The sequence below is a fragment of the Camarhynchus parvulus genome, chromosome 10, assembly GCF_901933205.1.
Source record: "Camarhynchus parvulus chromosome 10, STF_HiC, whole genome shotgun sequence".
NCBI classification, from domain to species: Eukaryota; Metazoa; Chordata; class Aves; order Passeriformes; family Thraupidae; genus Camarhynchus; species Camarhynchus parvulus.
Window position 1 is genome coordinate 4,598,337 of NC_044580.1, and position 19,640 is coordinate 4,617,976.

Sequence of the window (19,640 nt, forward strand, 5' to 3'; positions counted from 1 at the left end):
GAGTATTTTGAATTCAGCGATAAACTTTAGTACTGGTAACCCTAGAAAAATATACAAGTAATCCTGTGAGCATGAGGGGTGTTACCCTATTCTGTCCTTGGCCCCTGTACATGTGTTTGTCTTTGTTGTAACCTCGCCCCACTGCCCTGTATGTAAACTGGAAACCTTTTCAACAGCACATATAGAATCCAGATCTTGACTGCTAGAAAAATGAATCTCCTGATTTATTTCTTTTGAAAAGGTTTTAGTTCTGAAGTGCCACATGCTGTGTTAATTGTTCTTGCTTCTGTACACAGAGCAAAGTGGAGCTGTGAGCCAGCTTGAGAGGACACCTTTGGGTGGGGACCTTGCTGTTACAGCCCAGAGTCACAGGGAGCTGCCAGTTCTCATTGTCTTGTATGGACAGGACAGTTAAAAAGCTAGAGAAGCCACGTGAGGTCCCATGAAAACCAGAACCAGCTGCTTGTAAAGTAAGTACAAATGCATTACGCCTTTTGAAATGGGCCTCTACAGAAAGTCAGCTGTTAGTTAAAGCTGCAGTATAGGCAACTATTTATCATAAAGCTGATAGTTTATTTGATCATTTAATGGTTAAAAAAAAATCTTCCAATATAGGATAAATTGCTTAAGTATTTACTTTACATACACTCTGAAGAAAGAAAGCAAACATGACAAAATGATCTATTATGTTAGACTTGTTCAGTAACCTATTTGGTACAGCAAATCTTGGCTATATAACAAGAAAACAGAATATAGCTAGGATAGATGGTTATAGAGTTGGCATGTCTACAGAATAAGATTCTTTTAGCAATGTCAAGTGAACATTGGTTTCTGTCCAGGCAGAGGGTTTCTATTGAAAATTTAAAAAATCATTGTACAAGTTCTGATAAATTCACAGCTTATATTACTAATTTCACCTGACATCCAGACATGAGGGACATTCAAGTGAAACACAGATTGACTCTGAGAAATGACAAATTAGAAAGTTCTTGTTTGTGGAATGGAAGAGTTTTACCACCAAGATCTTACCTGACTAATTAGCAGTCTGAGGAATGGTTCAGTTGTGTGCACTGTCTTTCAAGGTGCAAGTGTCAATCTAATTAGCTAGCCAGAATCAATCAGACTGCCTTAATGCATCAGATATTACAATTCTGAATAAGCATGGCAGTTTTTAAACCGTATTCATTGTTTAAACATGCTTTAGTCTGAATTTAGTTTTATTCTGCCTTCAGGGATTCACTGAACTTGACAGCAGTCTTGAATGTTTGCCATTAACTGTGAATTAATGGAACTTACATATAACAGTGCATTACTGTCAGAGTGCAACGGATGTCTTAGCAGAAACACTGAAAGTTGCATTCCAATAGGTGTTTCTTCAGGGGAAAAAGACACCAGGTTCAAAAATTATATGCTTAATTTACATGTTTGTCTTTAGGTGCTGTTGCCTCTGACCAAGAACAAAAATTGTTGTGGGAATAATATGCGAACAGGTAACTTCCGCCAAGTCTTTACTTGGATACATCCATCTATATCATTGGAAATCACTGAAATGGCATTGATTTTGATAGCTGCCACTGGGACTGTCACAACTGCTCTGCAGAGATGCCATCCCTCACCAGAGTTTATCAGCCAGTGGTACAAATCCTGTAAGGAGATGTTTGCTCTGATCAATACTAATATTTCAATGTGTGGCTGGTTAGTGTGCAGCGTAAAGCTGCTTACAAGTGAGCATGCATCAGCCCCCTTTTACCTTCTGCCAACATTTCCCACTCCTCTCTCTCCCTTGTTTGTGTTAGCAGTCCAATACTTTAGCCTCTGGACTAGGCAAGATAGCTGAGTCTACCTGTGGATTATCAAGGCTGGCTGGCTCTTTGGGGTTAAGATGATATTGAGCCTGCATTTGGTTATTTTTTAAAGTCAGGACAGTCAGGTTACAAAAGTTTAAATACAAACAGACAAGACAGTTTAGGGACACAGCGATGTACCAGCTACCAGGAAGAAAATTAACTCTATCCCAGCTGAAACCAGGACATCTGCATGTCCTCAAAAAGAATGATTAAGCATACGTGTGTTTAGAGGTTGCTATTACCTCAGTCAGTTTTAAGTATTCAGTCTAGCATTAGAAAGAACAACCTCATTTTATTCCTCTTCACTTCTTCCACCAAAATCCAATTTTTTAAAGAAGAAGCTTTTGAGTCCTACTTCTCTTAAATCTCTCAAAGGTGGTATCAAAATACATACTTACATGTTATGTACAACGTACATTGATAGAGTTCTATTAATTTTAAAGCTAAATCTTTTGTATTTTTTTAATTGCCCATCATCTCTTGTCTCTATCTTCATTATGGAGTCTGACTGTAGTATACATTTGACTTTCAAAGCATACAATTTGCATTTTTAGATTAATATAATGTATTGACTTACCTCATGAAAAATCATAACACATTCACCAATGCTAATGTAATTGGGTTTTGGCTTGTATTGAACCCCTTCTGATTCTCCAGTATACTCTTTTGCATCACTGACTGTTGATTTAAAGGGGTAAACTGGTGCTTTCACACTTTCCTGTCTATAAATACAGAGCTGTAACTTTGAAATTTGCAGCAAGCTACTGCATTTCAATATCATAGGTGTGGAGTACAATAATACCTATTTTTGTGTTGTAGCAAATTACAATTTGTTAGTAATATTTTTTCTTGGTGTTAAAGCTTCCTGAATTTCTTTGATTGTCTTTCATAATTCTAACATCTATCTTATATTGTGTTACTCAAATAGTTTTACTAATCAGTAGCAAAGTATTAAAACACAAAATAGAACTAATGAAAAGCACAACTGGATGGAAAAAAGGAGTACCTGATCAAGGTGGACATAGACGTTTCTTCAAGTTTCTCATTACTGCTGAAATTAAGGTTACCATTTTCCCCTTAGTATTGGAAGAAAAGTCTATTTCTAGAAAGAAATAGCCTATAGAAAAATTGTCTGTAATTACAATCAAAAAGGTTTCAAAGGCTTCCTAGGCACTTTTTGTTCTGTCTCTCCACCTCTCTCACTTTTCTCTAATAGACCTAAGAGAAAGTGCCTGAGGTATTTTGCCAGAGCAGAAATGCCTGGTTGGGCTGCAGAGCTGGTCCTTGATACAAAGATCACACCCTAACAGTGTTCATTCTCCCAGATGTTCCAAGGCATGAATGACTGGAGGCATTTAGCATTCTTCAGTGCTCTGCCCCTGTGCCAGGGTGAGGCAGATCTATTTCTGCATAAAGATGAAGAAATAGAAGCAACGAGGCAGGATTTTAAGGAGGCTAACAAATTCTCATTAATTCTCATGAGAATTCCTTTGAAACCTTTCCGTGAGCCGTTCAAAAGGATTTTTCTGCAGGGCCCACCTTCTATCATCTTCCTTTTCTGTCTGCTAGAATTTCAACAGTTAACTCCCTCAGACACTTAACAGAGTTGAGAGCAGGTCAAAGTTGGGAGTTTTGTTTTTCTCACTTGATTCTTAAAATTGTATAGATATTCTGATACACTGCTGATGTGTTCAGTGCCCTCTCTTGATTTAAGGAAGGATGTAGCCTTCAACTGAATTAAACTCTCACAGGAGGCCCACTGTTATGTTTGAATAGAATGAAAATCAACTAAGGTGTAGTTCTTGTTAAAAACCTCCTTGTTTTCTCCCATTCCCATTTTATTCCTATTGCAATTGTACAGTTACCCATACAAAATAATTTTAAAAGTCTTTTAATTGCGAACTTGCAGTAAATGAATTGCCAGCAGATAAGCACAGAAAGTTTCAGAGTTAAAATAAATTTCCATTTAACTTCTAACAAGGTAGGACAGAACACACATTTCTGTGCAACAAGGTCAAACATGAACAATCTTTTCAGCCTTTCTTCTCCCCTCCTCCAGCTTCCTAATTTATCTGCACACAGGCAAGAAGGTCCAGTTACCATTTGGATGCTGGTACTACCTCAGTAACAGGAACATGAAACTGAATTCCTCTTGGGCCCTGGGGTATAACTGTCTTCATCTTAAAATAATGTAAGGACTTACACTTCTGCATCAATATGCTGCCATAGAAAGGGAAGAATATAGGAGAAGAAGGGAGAGTAGAATTGGTAGAGCTGGCCTAGGGGATAGCAGGATGCACAATGATTTTTTGCACAGGAGTAGAAGTAGCTGAGCATTTCTGCCACTCTTAGAAAAGCCTGGCTTATTTTAGATAAGTTGTAGAAGGTCTCTCTAGGGTAGAATGTCTTACAGCCACACTTCTTACTTTTTATTTTTCTGCAGGAATAAAGGGGAACCCTAACTCTTTTTCTTGAAGGACAAATAAGAAAACTAAAATCTTGATTCCTCTTAACTCTGTTATGTATAGAACATGTCTTCTATACATAAATAGTGACACAGCAGAATTCTGGTTTTCAGAACTTCTGAGAGAAATAACAGCAAGAACACCTAAAGTGTGAGGCAACACATGACTATCACCCCTGTGATGTCAGAAGACTGGTCTATTTTTGTTTTGATTGAGATACTGTGGTTTCATAAGATGGAAGAAATATATAAAAATATTAGATGCGTATATATAAAATGAGTTACTGATGCATTAAATGTGTCATAAATACATTCAGTCCAACTTCCAAATTTAGACTGCTTTCAGGAAGAGTGAAGTGGTACAGTTAGATGTGCTTTTTAAGCACAAAATGGACAAGTGCTGCTACAAGTGCCAACATTAGTGTCCTGTATTTGGGGTGTTACCAGAATGCCTAGTTATGTTTAACACATTAGGAATTCATCTAAGAAGCCTACTGAGTTAGGAAGAAGCCTTTTTGAGATCTGTGGAAAGGATATTGTAGCCAGCAGTCCTGTACATAAGGGAGTGCTGCAGGCTGTGCCTTGGTTTGGCCATTGAGAAATTGAGAATTGGGTGGGGAAGCCCAGGGTGTCCCAGTGTCCCATTTCAGCTTCAGTGCAGCCTCACAATGTCCTGGCCCTTACCTGGCACTGGGTGCCTCTGCACTGACTGACTCTATTGCAGGAGCCAGTTCAGCTAAAGGTGCTTTGTGCCACTGGAACAGGAGAAACCAGACTTCACCTGGGTCATGGTGTGAGCCACTGGACTCACTGTGTGAGTGCTTATGAGAGGCAAAGGAAGTAATGGAGAATTTCTCACTGCAAGAGAAAGTTTGCTTTATTCATCCAATTTATCTCTTTCACATCTGATACGGTGATAAATTTGTGATCTTTTCTCCATACTGTTACATGAAACTGTTCAGCAAAACAGTGCTCTGTGTTGCTGGCCTGCTACCTTTTTTCCTCATAGGCTGGTTTCATTTGTGTGGTAGTTTATTTTTGTGGTTTTTTGGTTTGAAGTCTGTTTTTCTCAGTGTTTCTTTTGGTCTTATTTTTAAGATCATGAAGAACTCTGTGGCACCAGTTATGGATCTTTTTGTCTAAATGGAGGGATTTGTTATATGATTCCTACTGTATCCAGTCCATTCTGCAGGTCAGTGAAACTGAAGTTTGTGTGTTTAAGTATTGGACAGTAGCTGTCTAAAGACTGTTTCTCCATTTTCCTTCTTTAAGGAATCCCTTCTAAAGCATTATCTAAAAGAAAATACCAATTACCTATTGCTTACCTAGTTTACAGAGACATGGTGATATGAGAAAAAGAAATGTGTATACTTACTTGGCAGGTGGAACAGTATTCAGTTATGTATGCATTCAGGATTATATCTATAATTAGAGCCATATTTCCTTATTACAATACAGAAAGAACAAAATACCCTTTGCCTCATGGAATATAGACTGTGGGAAAGGCAAAGTACAGTTTTTCTTACAAGTTAATTATATTGCAAAAATTTTTATAATATAAAATGGCCTGACCTGATCAAAATGCAGAGACACAAAATATAATATAATCTTTTAAGAGGGAAAAAAAGAATGTAATTCAAGACTTACTGTGTTCTTCAAATCATGCTGAAATACCCAAACAGCAGCTTTATAGTGACAGCCAAAGACTACTTGATAAAGAAACATCAAGGTAGCAGATAGAGATACTTCTTACACCCCTCCATAACAGAACCATTCTTCCTGCCCAAGCCCATGTAGCAAACTGGAAAAGAAGCACTTCCTGGTTTTGCATGTGGATACATTTCCTGCATAAATACTGCCTTATCTTTTTATTCTCTGATTTAACAAGACATAAGATGCTAAATAAAACCATCACTTTTCACAGTCCTGAATTTACTAATTCTGAGTTCTTCATCAAAATAAATTATGGTTGATTTAATGGGTTTGCTTAACAAAAAATAGGCATTCAGACAAATATTAGATACACTTCAGGATATTATCTTTTTTCTTCTATGGCAACTTTTGTTCCCTCTTCTGTCTTGAGCTATAACTAATGATAACTGGATAAAACAGTTGAAGAAGGAAACAACATCTTTTCCCAGATGCCTATTTAAAACATTCTTTTGTTTGGGACAGTTCCATCTAAATACTTAAACTCAAGCATGTAAACTCATTTACTAAAAGAGGCAATTTTGTGATAAATGCTCATTGAAAAATACACACAGCATATCACTGTCATTGTTCAGTGTCACAATGAATCAGATCCAGAAGTGAGATTAAAGCTCTGAAGTGCTGTGTGGTGATTTATTGTATGTGCTAAACCTTGCAAGCTTATGCAATATAAAATGAATACTACACAAAAAAAGTAAAACATTTTGAAATAGATATGTTTTTTTCCTAGAAGGAATCCTGTATTATTGTACATAAATGAAAAATGAATGGTTAAACTGAAGAGCAGCTGCTACACAATTTCAAAGCACCCTCCTAACTACTACGGGACTGTGTGACAAGGAATATGTATTCAATGCAATAACTATAAATATGAAGTAACAAATACTCAGAAAAATTCATTCTTCAGGAGCACAAACCAGTCAGCATAGATAATTTCCACCTTAACAGCTCCAAATGAAGTAATTTTCAGTTCAGGTACTTTAGGATTTTATAATCTGCTGAAGCAGAAAAGTAACATCTTAGGAGCATTTTTGTTATACTCAGGCAATCTTATTGCATTTAAGTTTTCAACTATTTTTTTCTGTATCTAGTGGTTGATTATGAAGTTAGATGGGTTTAAATAGCAGCATTCTATTTAAGCACATCCTCATTCTAAGCATGTTCCTTAATCAGTCAGAGAAGGCTAATTATAGATGAGAAAGGTTTTGTTTACACACAGATATCTTAGTAATCAGCAGTGATGTGAATAGAAACAACAGAAAAAATGCATCACTATTCAGCAGAATTCAGAAAATATTTGGTGCTTTGGAACTTCACGACTGGCATCATCACACAGTTGCGCAGTTTCTTTGATGAAGGTTTCTGCCAAATCCCACCCAAAGCTCCCCAGTGCTCTCACATGGTCATGTCCTACTGAAAGGAAACTCAGAGCACTTTTAGACTCAAGGGCTGAATGATTGTTAATTAAAAGAAGGAGATGGAGAAAGAACAGATTAGCAAACTGTAAAAGTACCTTAAAACACATTTGCCTTGACATGGTACTTGGTCACACAAATGTGTTGTGCTCAGCAGTTAGTCCAGATTACCCTGTGCAACATCAGTGGAAGTAATTTCACTATGTGACTAAGAAAAATGGATCATTCTTTAGAAATGTGTGTTTTGTAGCATGCTACAAATGAAGAGCTGCTCTTTACCTTTGGAATTTCAGGGGGTTTTTATCAATCACAAATAGATATATACAAGGCAGAGATTTAGTATCTGTTGAACATTAACTGACCCCCTCCATGTGCAACAGGAGCAGATTTTAAATACAGCTGACATGTGTTAAAACATGAGGTTGCTCAGCTGCCATCTTCCCTCACTGCTTTCCAACAAAGAGTTCATGTTCTCAGCGGTAAAAGGCACACCTGTCACCATAAACCAGAGGAGCTTCAAAGCCAGGAACACTCAAATGAACTAAATAAACAGGCAGCAGGACAGAGGAGGATGGAAAAGCAGCTGCCTCAGGTGCATCATAAAACACAAGGCAGAAAGCTGTTTGCCTCAGCACCTGATGCACAGCTGTCCCATCATCACCAATTAATGCACTGCAGAATCAAGTGAAGATTTTGGTTTCTGAGGGGAAGCTCTGGTACTCCCATTTTTTTCTTATGCTTGGCAGATTTCTGAGAGCATTCTTTTTGTATTTCAAGCAAAATACAGATGGTATAAGACAACATGCACAGAACTCTGCTTCAGAGGGCAGTACACACAGAAATTATCAGTGAACGCTCTCATTTTGGGACAGGGATCCTGCTTTGCCCAGGGCTAAGTACTGCAAGAGTCACAGGCAGGCCTTGCAAATCTCCTCCCTGAAATGCCTGAGCATCTTTAGGGATATCTCTTCCTTTTTCCCTTCCTTTGCTTCCATCCTAATGGAATCTCTCCTCCACCTTTCCTACAGTAATCCAGTAAATGCCATGCAAATTCCTTCTCCCACTTTCTGTATGCTCCCTCCTTGCCTGGCTCTCTGCCATGGGCCCTTCATTCCCCTTTCAGACATCCCCACAAGTCACACACTTGCTGTACTTTCAGCCTTCAGAATATGCACCCTACAAGTTGCCAGGGAAGGGCTTCCTAGTTATCTGAGCTTTTCTTCTTTCTCTGCCTCAAAAATACACTTTAATGTACCTCAGGTTCTTATGAAAACAAACTGAACAATTAGTATTTTTCAGTTCTGCTTTTGGCTTGAAAGGTAGTAATGAAAGTTAGAATACACACCAAAAGTATAGCTAAAAAGAGTCAGTAATTAGGATTTCTTTTTAATGGGACATAAGATATAAAATGCAACACTGTCTTATGTGTTTGAAAACTATTACCAATCCAAATTATTATAACTGCCAGATAGGGAAACCTTCCCATATAAACACATAGCTAAGGGAGGGGAGAATAAGCCTTTCTTTTAGAGAAGAATAATCCATTCTTTCAACTTCTCTCCAGTAGGAGCATTTTATTTTACTCTCAGTGTCTAGAGAGTAACAGTTTTGAAACTTCTCTAAATGCAAAATTTTTAAAGAGTTGCTTAGGTGCCCAATTAACTTTGCTTATTCACTTTGGCTCTAAATTCTTTTTCATACTTACTAGATGTTCTTAGACTGTATGTATTAGGACAACTTTTAGGAGTCTGCTACAGACTGAAGATTATGTTGATTTTGAAGTTATCAGCCATGTAATCTGAATTGTATTGACAAGCAGATAATTTCTCGTCTTTTTCTGCTCAGAGCTTTGTATTTACATGGAAATAGTTTTTATACCAAGAAGTATCCAAAATTTTTCTGACTAAAGGAAGACTAAACGAAAAGTAAAGTCAACACCCTGATAGTATAATGCAAAGCGGTGAGAATCTGCATATTTGACTCAAATTCTACTTCCCGCTTTTACAGTGTGTCAGATACTTCCTTATGATGCCCACCTTAGAGTCTGGCAAAGAAAGAAACTTCACCTTCTTGCTAAATCCAAGTGCCATAGGATCATTGCAGTGTCCAACAAGCAGCATCTGAAGGGAGACAGCAGTGATGCCTCTGTTACTGCAAGGCTCTTAGGTTTTACTTACTAATCAGATTGTAAAGGATCAATGTAATTGCACACCTGCTGGTCATCTCCTGACATCTTATCCAATGCAGTGTATTTTCTTCCACCTTGCATTGATGCTGATGTGATTAATACCCTGTGCTGAAAGATTCCATGGATTTCTTTCCATATGCTGGTGTTTTGTCTGGAGCTCCTATGGGACATTTGTATACAACATCTAAGGCTGGCTCATGTCATCTGACAAGAGGTGTGGGTGTGTGTGCACATGTGTGCAGCCATCTAGGAGAGCAGAAATCTGGATGCCAGCTGAAAATGGGAGGTTTTAGTCACAGATTTTCCTCAAACATTGAAGTCTGCTGTCTTTCAATTCTGAATTAGAAATTCAATTTTCTTAGAGGGGAAAAGACCTTTTTTCCATTTTAAAAATCAACTCTGGAATGCTGCATAGTTGTTAACCTGCACCTGCAGGTTAACAGCCTGCAGGTGATGTGCAACAGCAACACCTGGCCAGGGAGCACAAACACAGTGAGTGCAACTCCCCCTTGCTGCAGCCTGCTCCAGGCTCCTCTGGGGTTTGCCCCAACTCATTCAGGTGCAGGTGCAGCAGTGCCTGCCATGTCAACAGCTGCTCTTAACTGCTGTGCTGCTTTGGGCATCCATTACAAACAGGATAAACAGAGCTGCCCCTGGCTTTTGAGGTGTGTATGGTAAGACTGAGGGCCTCCAGGAGAGGCTGCACAGACACCATGGTTCTGGGTTATGTTCACAGCCCATGTGCTCCTTAGAGACTGTTTCTGTCTTGCTTGCAGTCACTGCATGTGTAACTCCACTGAAATTATTGGAACTTTCCAATGCAACAGGATAAGCAGGTCTTCTGAGAGAATTCTACTGCTAATTACTGAAGTCTGCCAAAGGACTTGCAGAAGAAACCTTTCCTGGTTGTCTTAAAGCATCAGTTGCTTCTGTCTTTAACATAGGCCTTTACCTATTTGTACATCAGGAAAGGTGACTTTATAAAAGCTTGTTCAAACCAATATTTGAACATCTGGATTTTCAGAAATGCCATAACTGTAGCACAGCTTGGTCACATTAGCTATAATTTTATTATTAAAATGTAACCCAAAGACACCTCATCTTAATTTTCATGTTTCTATGAAAACCTACATAATTTTGAGGTTATATGACAGCATTTTCTAGGTAGCACGGAATAACTTCCAGCAAGTTTAGAGAAAGTGGATGGGTAGTTTTGTAATCCCTAATGCATTGCTCACAGTTAAACAGATACTGTCAAACCAGCTAGTTATATTTCTACAACTTGTTTTTGTTACAACCATGCAGAATTAAAAGGTTCAGCATCCAGGATGTCTTAAGTTTGGCATGTGCTTCTTTAGCATAGGCTTTTTTCTTTTTGCTATAACCTTGGATTCGTATCACTATAGTTTTCCCCTTACCATCTTGGGCCTTCAAGCTCTTTTCCCTTTTGAAGACTTGTGACTACCTTAAGCATCTGGCTCTGTTTTCTGTTTTGTAGGAAGTGCTATGATCTCAGTGACCCTTTTGCTGTGCTGTCAACACATTCCCAATTCTTTTCCTCCTGTCTTTGCAGAACATGAATACAGCTCCCATGCACTGTTCACACCAACTCACTCTCCTGTATCACAACAGTTCAGTAACTCTTACCCTCTACCTGATCCTCTGTGCAGCTCTCTGCAGCTGTGACTGTCTTGTCTTCCTCCTGCTATATTCTGCTCTTTAGGCTACTGACTTATTCCCTTTACACTTTAGAACTTTTCCATGAGCCTTAATTTGATGCCAAAACCTATTTTTTTTCTTCCTGTATCATTTTAGCCTTGCATTATTCTCCAGTTTTCATTGCTATTCAAGAATACTCCTATGAATTTCTTATTCCATTTTCTTTCCCTGTTACTCTATTCAGCTCTCCAAAGCATTTCTCTCTCACTTGCTAGAGAACAATGCCCCACTCAAACTACACTTCTATTCTTAAAGTATTCTACAGTATTTCAGAAATAGGCCACTGAAAAGCCACTACACTTATAATAAATATCTGGAACATTATCTCAAGCAATCAGAGCAGTCTGCCTACCCTTGCTTCTCCCAGCAGTGAAACATCATGACTTTGAAAAGCCTCAGATTGTCCTTAGTAAGTGCTGTCTGTTTGATCAGTTGCAGAGCTTTAATATATGATGATAATTAGATGTCTTTTTTTAGTGTCTAAATCTTCTATTATATTTCCAAAGACAAAGAATTAAAATAAAAGGGTAGTAAGTCTTTGTGCAGTGGTTTAGGGCAGCAGTACTGAAATACTGGTCCGTAACCTACAGAAAGTGTAGTGGGATCAGGCATCATGTCAGAAAACTCACAGGGATCTTTTGGTCTTAGTTAGATATGCTAAACATTCTTCTTTTTTGGCAGTTCCTCCCCTCTCCACCTTCTTACCCCTCATCTGAAATTATACCTTGCAGCTGCCAGTGGCAGTTGAGAACTTCAAGTATGTTGCAGAGTTTAGCCCATTTTTCTCAGCTGGAGCCTGAAATTGCTTATGTCACAGATTATTATGACTTCAGTGCCAGAAATAGCAAGAAGGAGCAAGATCTTTAGTAATACAAATAGAGAGAAGCAAATTTACATATATAAAAAATATACACAGAATCTAGATATTGAAAGAAGTGCTTCCCATTTTCTGTAATGAAATCAATTCCTTAAGAAAATGTAGCAGAATAAGTGCAAAATACATAATAAATGAAGATTAGTTTAACATCAACCTACTTATTTTTGGCTGAATATTAATTACTAAGCCACTAATTTTATTTAAATTTACTAAAATATCATACCATTTTACCATGGTAAAATACCATATTTGTTTTAATCCTTTCTTCAGAAGAGGTTTTCAGAAGCTCAACACATAAAATAAGCATAGTAGAGAAGACTTCTATGTAGGTCTCTCTAAGAGGGAGTTATTCACCAAGCATGTAGCATGTTCTGGCATGAATTATTACACTGCATAAACTACTTCTGCAGTTTAAGCTGTACTGTGCCTCAATGAATTCTCATTTCCTTGATCTCTTTAGCTGACACTATTATTTTCAACAAAGGAAGCCAGAAAGTTACCTGAAACAGGGAAAAGAAAGCATGACTACTGTGTGTGAACCAGTGGGATGACGCAGTTACCACTAAAGAAGTAGGCTTAATTAATTAAATCTGTCAGTGATGAGTACATTAAACTTAATGTATAAAAGTAGCATGGATCAGAATGTAAACTCGATGCCCAACATGCCTAATTTCCCGTGTTCCAGAAATACAAGGTGAGAGGAAATTCTTTAAGAAAACTTGCTGTGAAGCAAAGATAACCTTTGAATTGAGTCATAACAAGTTCTCTACCCAGAAGCCTTTTGTGCTTTTCATTGTAGATGACAAACTACCATCTAATCCAAATACAACTTGGTTTCCCAGGTGTATTGAGAATTACACAGGAGCTCGTTGTGAGGAAGTTTTGCTGCCCAGCATCAAATCCCAAACAAAAGGTGACCTGTTTGCAGCTTTCTTGGCTTCCCTTCTTCTTCTAGGAGTTCTTGTAATTGGAGCATTCTACTTCCTTTGCAGGTAAAAGTGATTCATAAGGCTGAAGCTATTCAATCAAGTAGAAATTTCTTCTGGTAATCATGTACTAATTATTTGAATGTAAAAGTATGTAATGAATTATCCATAAGGTTGTATGGTTATTCAGCATAATGAATGGGGATGTCTCAACTTGTTGCTTGTAATATTTACTTCTTGGCTTGAAGTTTTCTCATTTCTAAGCTCTTTCTTACAGCTGCTTTGTAAAAAACACCCATAGTACACCCTCTCTGAGATTTTGCAGTCCATCTAGAGTTAGTGCTAACATTTTAAAACATTAGCCTACCTTATGTTGTCCAAAGATGGAGAAGTAGAGGTAAATTAACAAAGTGCTTAGGGATCAGAAACTGTTCCTACTGAATTGGTAACTGAAGCAGCTGGTGCCACTAGCTCCTAATTCTTCTACCACTCCCAGTCTAAAAAGGAAAACCAAGGAAAGAATGAAATTGAAGAATACTTCCAGGCAGATGTTTACTAGCATTTAGGACAACTCAGAGAGCTTACTAATTTGTCCAGGATGATCCAGGTTTGAGTAGAAGGCAAACATCAGTGCCAGACAGCAAGTGCTGCAGGGTTGGTTTTAGTAGCATTTTAGGCATATTAGGACTTGGAATGAAAGCACAAAGATTTACTGGGATTGAGGCAACTATTTGATGCTGTCCATATATCACTGCACTTACCCCAAACCCAAACAAACTTAACATCTTCATTTGTAATGCCCTCTCTATTTTGCACCTGTGCAATGCACCTGTGTCCCCTCTTTATTTTTAGAGTTCAGCATTTTTTGTAAGAACTCATTTTGCCATATACCAATAATATGTGTTTATGCATCTCTGTGTCTCTCCATAAGGCAACTAATAGCCCCTGTAATTCTTTACCATCATAGACTTGCAGAAGCTTTTCTTTCCTCCTATACTGCATTTCTCCTAGGTTATGATAACCAAAGGTTCTTGCAATTCTGTTCTTTGTGCTCCCATGGTCACATTGCCAAATCAACTTTTCTGATCTGTGCCTTTCAATGAGCGACCTTTGGAATAGCTGGTCTAGTTTTACCTCAGCTGCTGTCATGGAAACCCACTGAATGCCAGCTTCTCCCACAGCTGAATGCATTTAGAAGAGATAGAGAGCATTTGATAAAACAGTTGGTATAAAAAAATCCCTTGTTGTAAAGGATACCCCCCACATTAGCAATTTTAATTAAATGAATTTTGCTTAGCCATGGAATGCCACAGCAGTTGTTTGCTAAAAAACATTTTCAAATTACTATAAACTTATTAGAACAAAATACAGCTTAAACTAAATTAAGAAAAATTCATTCAAGTCTCATAGAGATACAGACAGTATTTCTTTAGAAGTAAAAAAGTCTTCAGAGAGTAATCTGTTAAAAGATCCCTTTTCTTTCACATACAGTAAAATTAGGGGAAAGCTGGAGACAATCTATTGAGTTTTATGGTCCAAGTAAAGAAGCTTAGAGTGATAGCAATGACAGGTCTGTGAAAATTCTGTTATTAGATAGTTAGAACATCAACTTCTCTTTACTCACACTTTACCTGACTGGCAGAACAAGTAGTAGTGCCTCTTTATTAGCAAAATAAAAAGGGCAACAAGTCAGTTATAACATAGTTGTCCTTGAACCCCATCTTACACACCAGACTAATTTGGGAAATCTCGTAAAACCATTATAAACTTCTTTTAGTACAGATAAAAGAACCTTACTGGCTAAAATTGTCTTACCTTTACACTTCAGAGGCTGATGTAGGATGGTCATCTGCGAGAGAACTCATCTATGAATTAAACACTTTACATCTCCAAGTCCTTATCTCTTGGCTGAAGCAACGAACACATGAGGAGTCTCAAGTGGATACTTTAATCTACTCCCCTCTTTTCAGCTGAGTGAATGAGCATTATTGCTAAGAGCTGCCATTAATCCCCACTTTTTTCTCAAACTTCATCTATCACCTATATCTTAGGAGAGGGTGGAGCTAGGGCTTACAAGGGTTAGCTGTGAGTTTGCATCATCTTTGACTTGGCCTCCTGACAGGATATGTTAAGTTTAAAATGTTAACATACTGTGCTAAAGTTTCCACTGCTCCACTTTATGAACAAAGACATTTGATCCACAATCAAAGAGCAGAAAGCCTTTTTCCTGATACTGTGTTAGTGAGCATTTCCATGGCTCTTTCAGCAGAGGCTTCTAGTGGGGTTTTAGTATAAACAGTAATCTGGAGGGGTGCAGAAGAAGAGATACTAATTGAAGTTCAGGACAAGGAAACTGAATTCCTAAAATTATACATCAAATTGTTTGGAATACAGAACTCAGTACTCTTGTTTTCTCTGTTTTCTTGTCTGTATCATTGTACCTCCCTCCTTTCCAAGTTTTCTTTCTCTCAGGCTATTTGGGGCAGATTTGAGGACCAAGCCATGTGCAAGTGCATTTCATGTTCCCTAGAAACAAATCCATTCAACATACAAGGGTGGAGGTTGCATTGCTCTGCTTATAAAACTAAATCATAACTTACAGTGAAAGTAATCCATAAAAGAGTAGGGCTGCACATGAAAGCTCTGGGTGAACAGTGGAAAATAATTCTCCTTTTGCATTTAACTGAGTCATCACATTTTTATCAGCTGATGATTTATTTTTTCCAGTCTGCAGAGCACATGGAGGCAGGGCAAACACAGATCTAGCTGCTCTCCAACTTGAAACAACCCCCCACCCTCTCCAACAAGCAGTGCTGATAAAGCCTGTCCTTCTGACATGGACAAAACAGGGAAGTGTACAAAACCCCCTGCTATTATTACGTTGCTGCTGAGGAACAAATGGCATATTCTGCTTCCAGCAATTCACCTATCACACCAGGTCCATCTGGTCTTCTTCCTCCAGAAACATATTTTGCCAGGGTTACTGGAAGAAGAATAAGAAAGGTGATGAGAAGTGGTGCCACATAAGCCAGCTTTTCTTTAAAAGCAATAGATAAGCCCAAATGCCACACGTATAGCTCAGAGGAACAGAGCAAACCCTAGGAAAAACCAAAATAAATGCGCAATTAATTTCTATATTTCACTGTAAGTGCATGCTAAAATGCCAAATGACCTGTAAAGTAAGTGTAATATTGATGAACGAGAACTCAGCCAGCCAAAACAACAGGGTCTAGGAATAAAGCCATTTAAGCTGTCCAAGACAACAGACTTTGTGGAGGAGTTATATCACCACAGGACACAAACTGGACACAACAGAGAGTAGCTCATGACTCTTCTCAAGAGAGCAGATGTCTGATTACTATTAAAAGAAAGGGAACTAGACAGCAAATGATCAGCTCCATTTACAAGATTTGTTTCTCTTCAACAAAGTGTGGAAAATTTCACATCATTTTCAAACACTAAAAGAAATGATAAATAATTCTGTGCTATTTACCAATTTTTTTAATAAAGACCTAAGAAATCAGACAAACAGGAACATTACCTTCAGGAGAGAAGCCATGTAGTTCCAAATGCTGTACTGCCCTCTGATCTCTGTTCTCCCTCAAACACATGCTTCTCAAAAGCAATGATTGTTAGTTAGAAAGTAATTGGAGAAGATCCATGACACTTTTTCCAATGGAAAAATTGTTCTAGTAATTTGTCTCTTCCCTGATAAGATTTTTCACTCTGTGTGTATTTTTTTCTCTCTCTCTGTGGTTTCCCTTTTGTTTTTTATGGTCAGGAAAGTTTCCATTCCAAGGACAAGTTCTTCAGAGTGTGGTGCCAACCTAGTTGAAACTACAAGCAGCAATGGCTGCAACAGTGAGTACAGTTTAAAATTAAATGACTGGACTCCACAAGGCAAGTGGAGGAGGAAGTTTTGTTATTAAAAGTGACACGTTTTATTTTTCAGAAATAACAACAGCCTAAAGCATTAGAGTGGAAGAATGGTGGAGAAACAACATGCAGAGCAACCCTAAGAATCTAAATTGTAGAGGGTGACATGGTAAGCAAGATGAGAGAAGAAAGTTGACTGAAACAGGAGGCTGACATATTGGAGAAGACATCTAAGACTTAAACAGTTGCACTTAATGGAGTTTCTATGTACTTTTAAAACTGTCCATTATACAGAAATCACTATAATTTATGTTTGAATTCTGTGAGATTTTTTATGCTTTTCAATAATGCTCAGCTAGATGCATGAGATAATCTTGGGTTTTACTACATGGGAAATAAATAAAATACAATATTTTTTTTTCACTGCACAGAGAATATGAGATATCACAGGATTTAGATGTCAGGTGATATTATGAATTTTTGATAGGGGTTTTTCATTTTTCACAGGATTTCCCCAGAGGAGCTGAAGCCTGTCTTGATTCAATAGTTACAAAATTGATATTTGTGATACATGTCCAGAATTTGGCTTGTTTCAGATGTAGGGGGAAAACCCCCACCTTTCTCCCAGCTAATACTTACTTTTCTTTTTTTTTTTTTTTTTAATTGTAACAGAACATCAGCACGAGGTACCATTGGTAGTTTATTGCCCAGGTTCCTGGCACACTATTTTAATTAGAATTAAAGAGAAATACTAAGAAAACAGATTGATAATGGTTAAAAAAATTTTTAGGCAGAGTTTGATGTACATTCCTAAGTAAGACATCTTCCTTGATGGTTTTTAATTTAGTCTGTCTTTTTCTGAAAATCTCACTACTGAGGGAAATTCAAACTTTACCTTGAATATTCCAGTTGACATTTCACATAGCAGAAATCAGGAATTTTGCTCGTCAGGTCAATTTTTGACACAAAATATTATTGAGACAGGTATCTTGGCTGAAAAAAAATGCTGCCCTCTCCAAAGATTTATTACTTTTATTCACATAAACATCTGTTGATCACACTAGTATATTATAAACCACATTTTGGTCCCTTACAGGATTCTCTTACTCAGACAAGAAGAGGCCATCTGCCATGGTCCATGTTTTTTTTTTGCCTTCACAACACAAAGAGAATGTCTGGTTAGTCAGAGGCATAGAAAATGGGAACTGAACAGGTTTTTTTTTCAACTTATTTCTAGCACTGGAGGCAGAAACCAGCAAAAAATCAGATATGTTCCCATAATGGCACATTACCAAGCAGGTCATTATATGGGATTTATAAGGTTTTATTGAAGGGAAGATTAGCTGAGAAAATTCATTAATTGAAAGGACAGAAAATTCAGAACAGAGATTTCTTATTTCTGAAAGAAACAATCTGAAGATGTACAAAAACATAGATGTAGAGAAAATCTTTTGAGTAGTCCTGCTATTTACATTTTTCTCAATAGCTGAATACTCATTTAAGTAACTTTACCCACTTTAAAACCTCATGCTTGCTTCTTTTGAGTGACAGAAGTATACATTTTGGCACTGCAAAACTTTCTATCAATTATCCCTGCCTTTTGGTACATGCATCTTATAAGTAAATATATTTGGGGTTCTCTCAGGGGTTGTTGAGCAAATAACAGCATGGAGGCAAAATGAATGTGGATAGCAAAACACTTTAATCACAGATGTTGCAATTTTATCACTTACACCATATCCTGTCACATGGAAGGCATGATGTGGCCTGGGACAGACACTCTAGTGGTTCCAGGGGATTCATCTCCACACTTCTTGATGCTGGAGAGGAGGATTCCTGGATTCTGATGCAGACCCCCCCCACCCTCCACCCCCTTTTCTGCACTATGTTAATCTCTGAAGCTTCCTCAGCTACAGGACCTGCTGAGTGTCCCCTGCAGACCACTCTGGTGGTTCTGGTTTAGCTGTGCCATTGTCTGAGCTCAGCATCAACTTCTCTGCCCTTCTGGCAGAGTCTTTATTGAGGACACATGGTTGATCACCCTACAAGTGCTCGAACACAGCAACCACTTAACCCTCCTAGGCTAGCTCAGCATGGCTGGCAGCACCAGGAATCCTATCTGCATTACAGAAATGAAACATTTCCTTTCTGTCCTGTTAAACATGAAGGTTATGCACACACAAAGGGCCAAATGTGACATTCTGGTTACGCTAAAATAACAGTCACCTCCCAGCAAGGGGCTTCTCTGAAAACTGAACCATACTCTACTTCCAGATATGTTTCCCTCTAAATGAAATAACTAAATGTTGTCCAGGTCACACCCACACTTACTAATCTTCCATCCACAGATGGCCACTGGGAGTTCACAGCTCATAATATCTTTTAATTTAAAAAACCCCATCATCAGTACAGCCATGGGGAAGTGCTGTCTGTGCTCGACTGACACCAACAGTTAATGCTCAGGACAGATATACCCCTACTAAAGCTTGCTAGGCCAAGTTCAGGAAAGGTTTTAACTAGACATGGGAACAAATCTGGTAACTGAAGTCTTCCTTGGTACATGTAAAGCAAAACTTGTTACTTTGTTGTACAACATACAGGTATTTTCTTTTTACTAC

At 38.0% G+C, this 19,640-nt stretch overlaps 1 protein-coding gene across 1 annotated transcript; it reads left to right on the forward strand.

Moving 5' to 3' along the window:
• Nucleotides 1–1,443: 1,443 nt before the first annotated feature.
• Nucleotides 1,444–17,549, forward strand: NRG4 (neuregulin 4). The gene is made up of 6 exons (XM_030955461.1): nucleotides 1,444–1,490; nucleotides 1,569–1,646; nucleotides 5,410–5,503; nucleotides 13,063–13,212; nucleotides 16,928–17,007; nucleotides 17,530–17,549. Exons 1-6 carry the CDS (start codon nucleotides 1,481–1,483, stop codon nucleotides 17,547–17,549), a joined length of 432 nt encoding a protein of 143 aa, XP_030811321.1. The 5' UTR covers nucleotides 1,444–1,480.
• The last annotated feature ends 2,091 nt before the right edge of the window (nucleotides 17,550–19,640 follow it).

Coding starts and splice junctions, on each gene's coding strand:
- NRG4 (XM_030955461.1), top strand. Junction 1,647..5,409: donor CAGCCAGTGGTACAAATCCT/GTAAGGAGATGT, acceptor CTTATTTTTAAG/ATCATGAAGAACTCTGTGGC. Junction 17,008..17,529: donor AAGCAGCAATGGCTGCAACA/GTGAGTACAGTT, acceptor CATTTTTCACAG/GATTTCCCCAGAGGAGCTGA.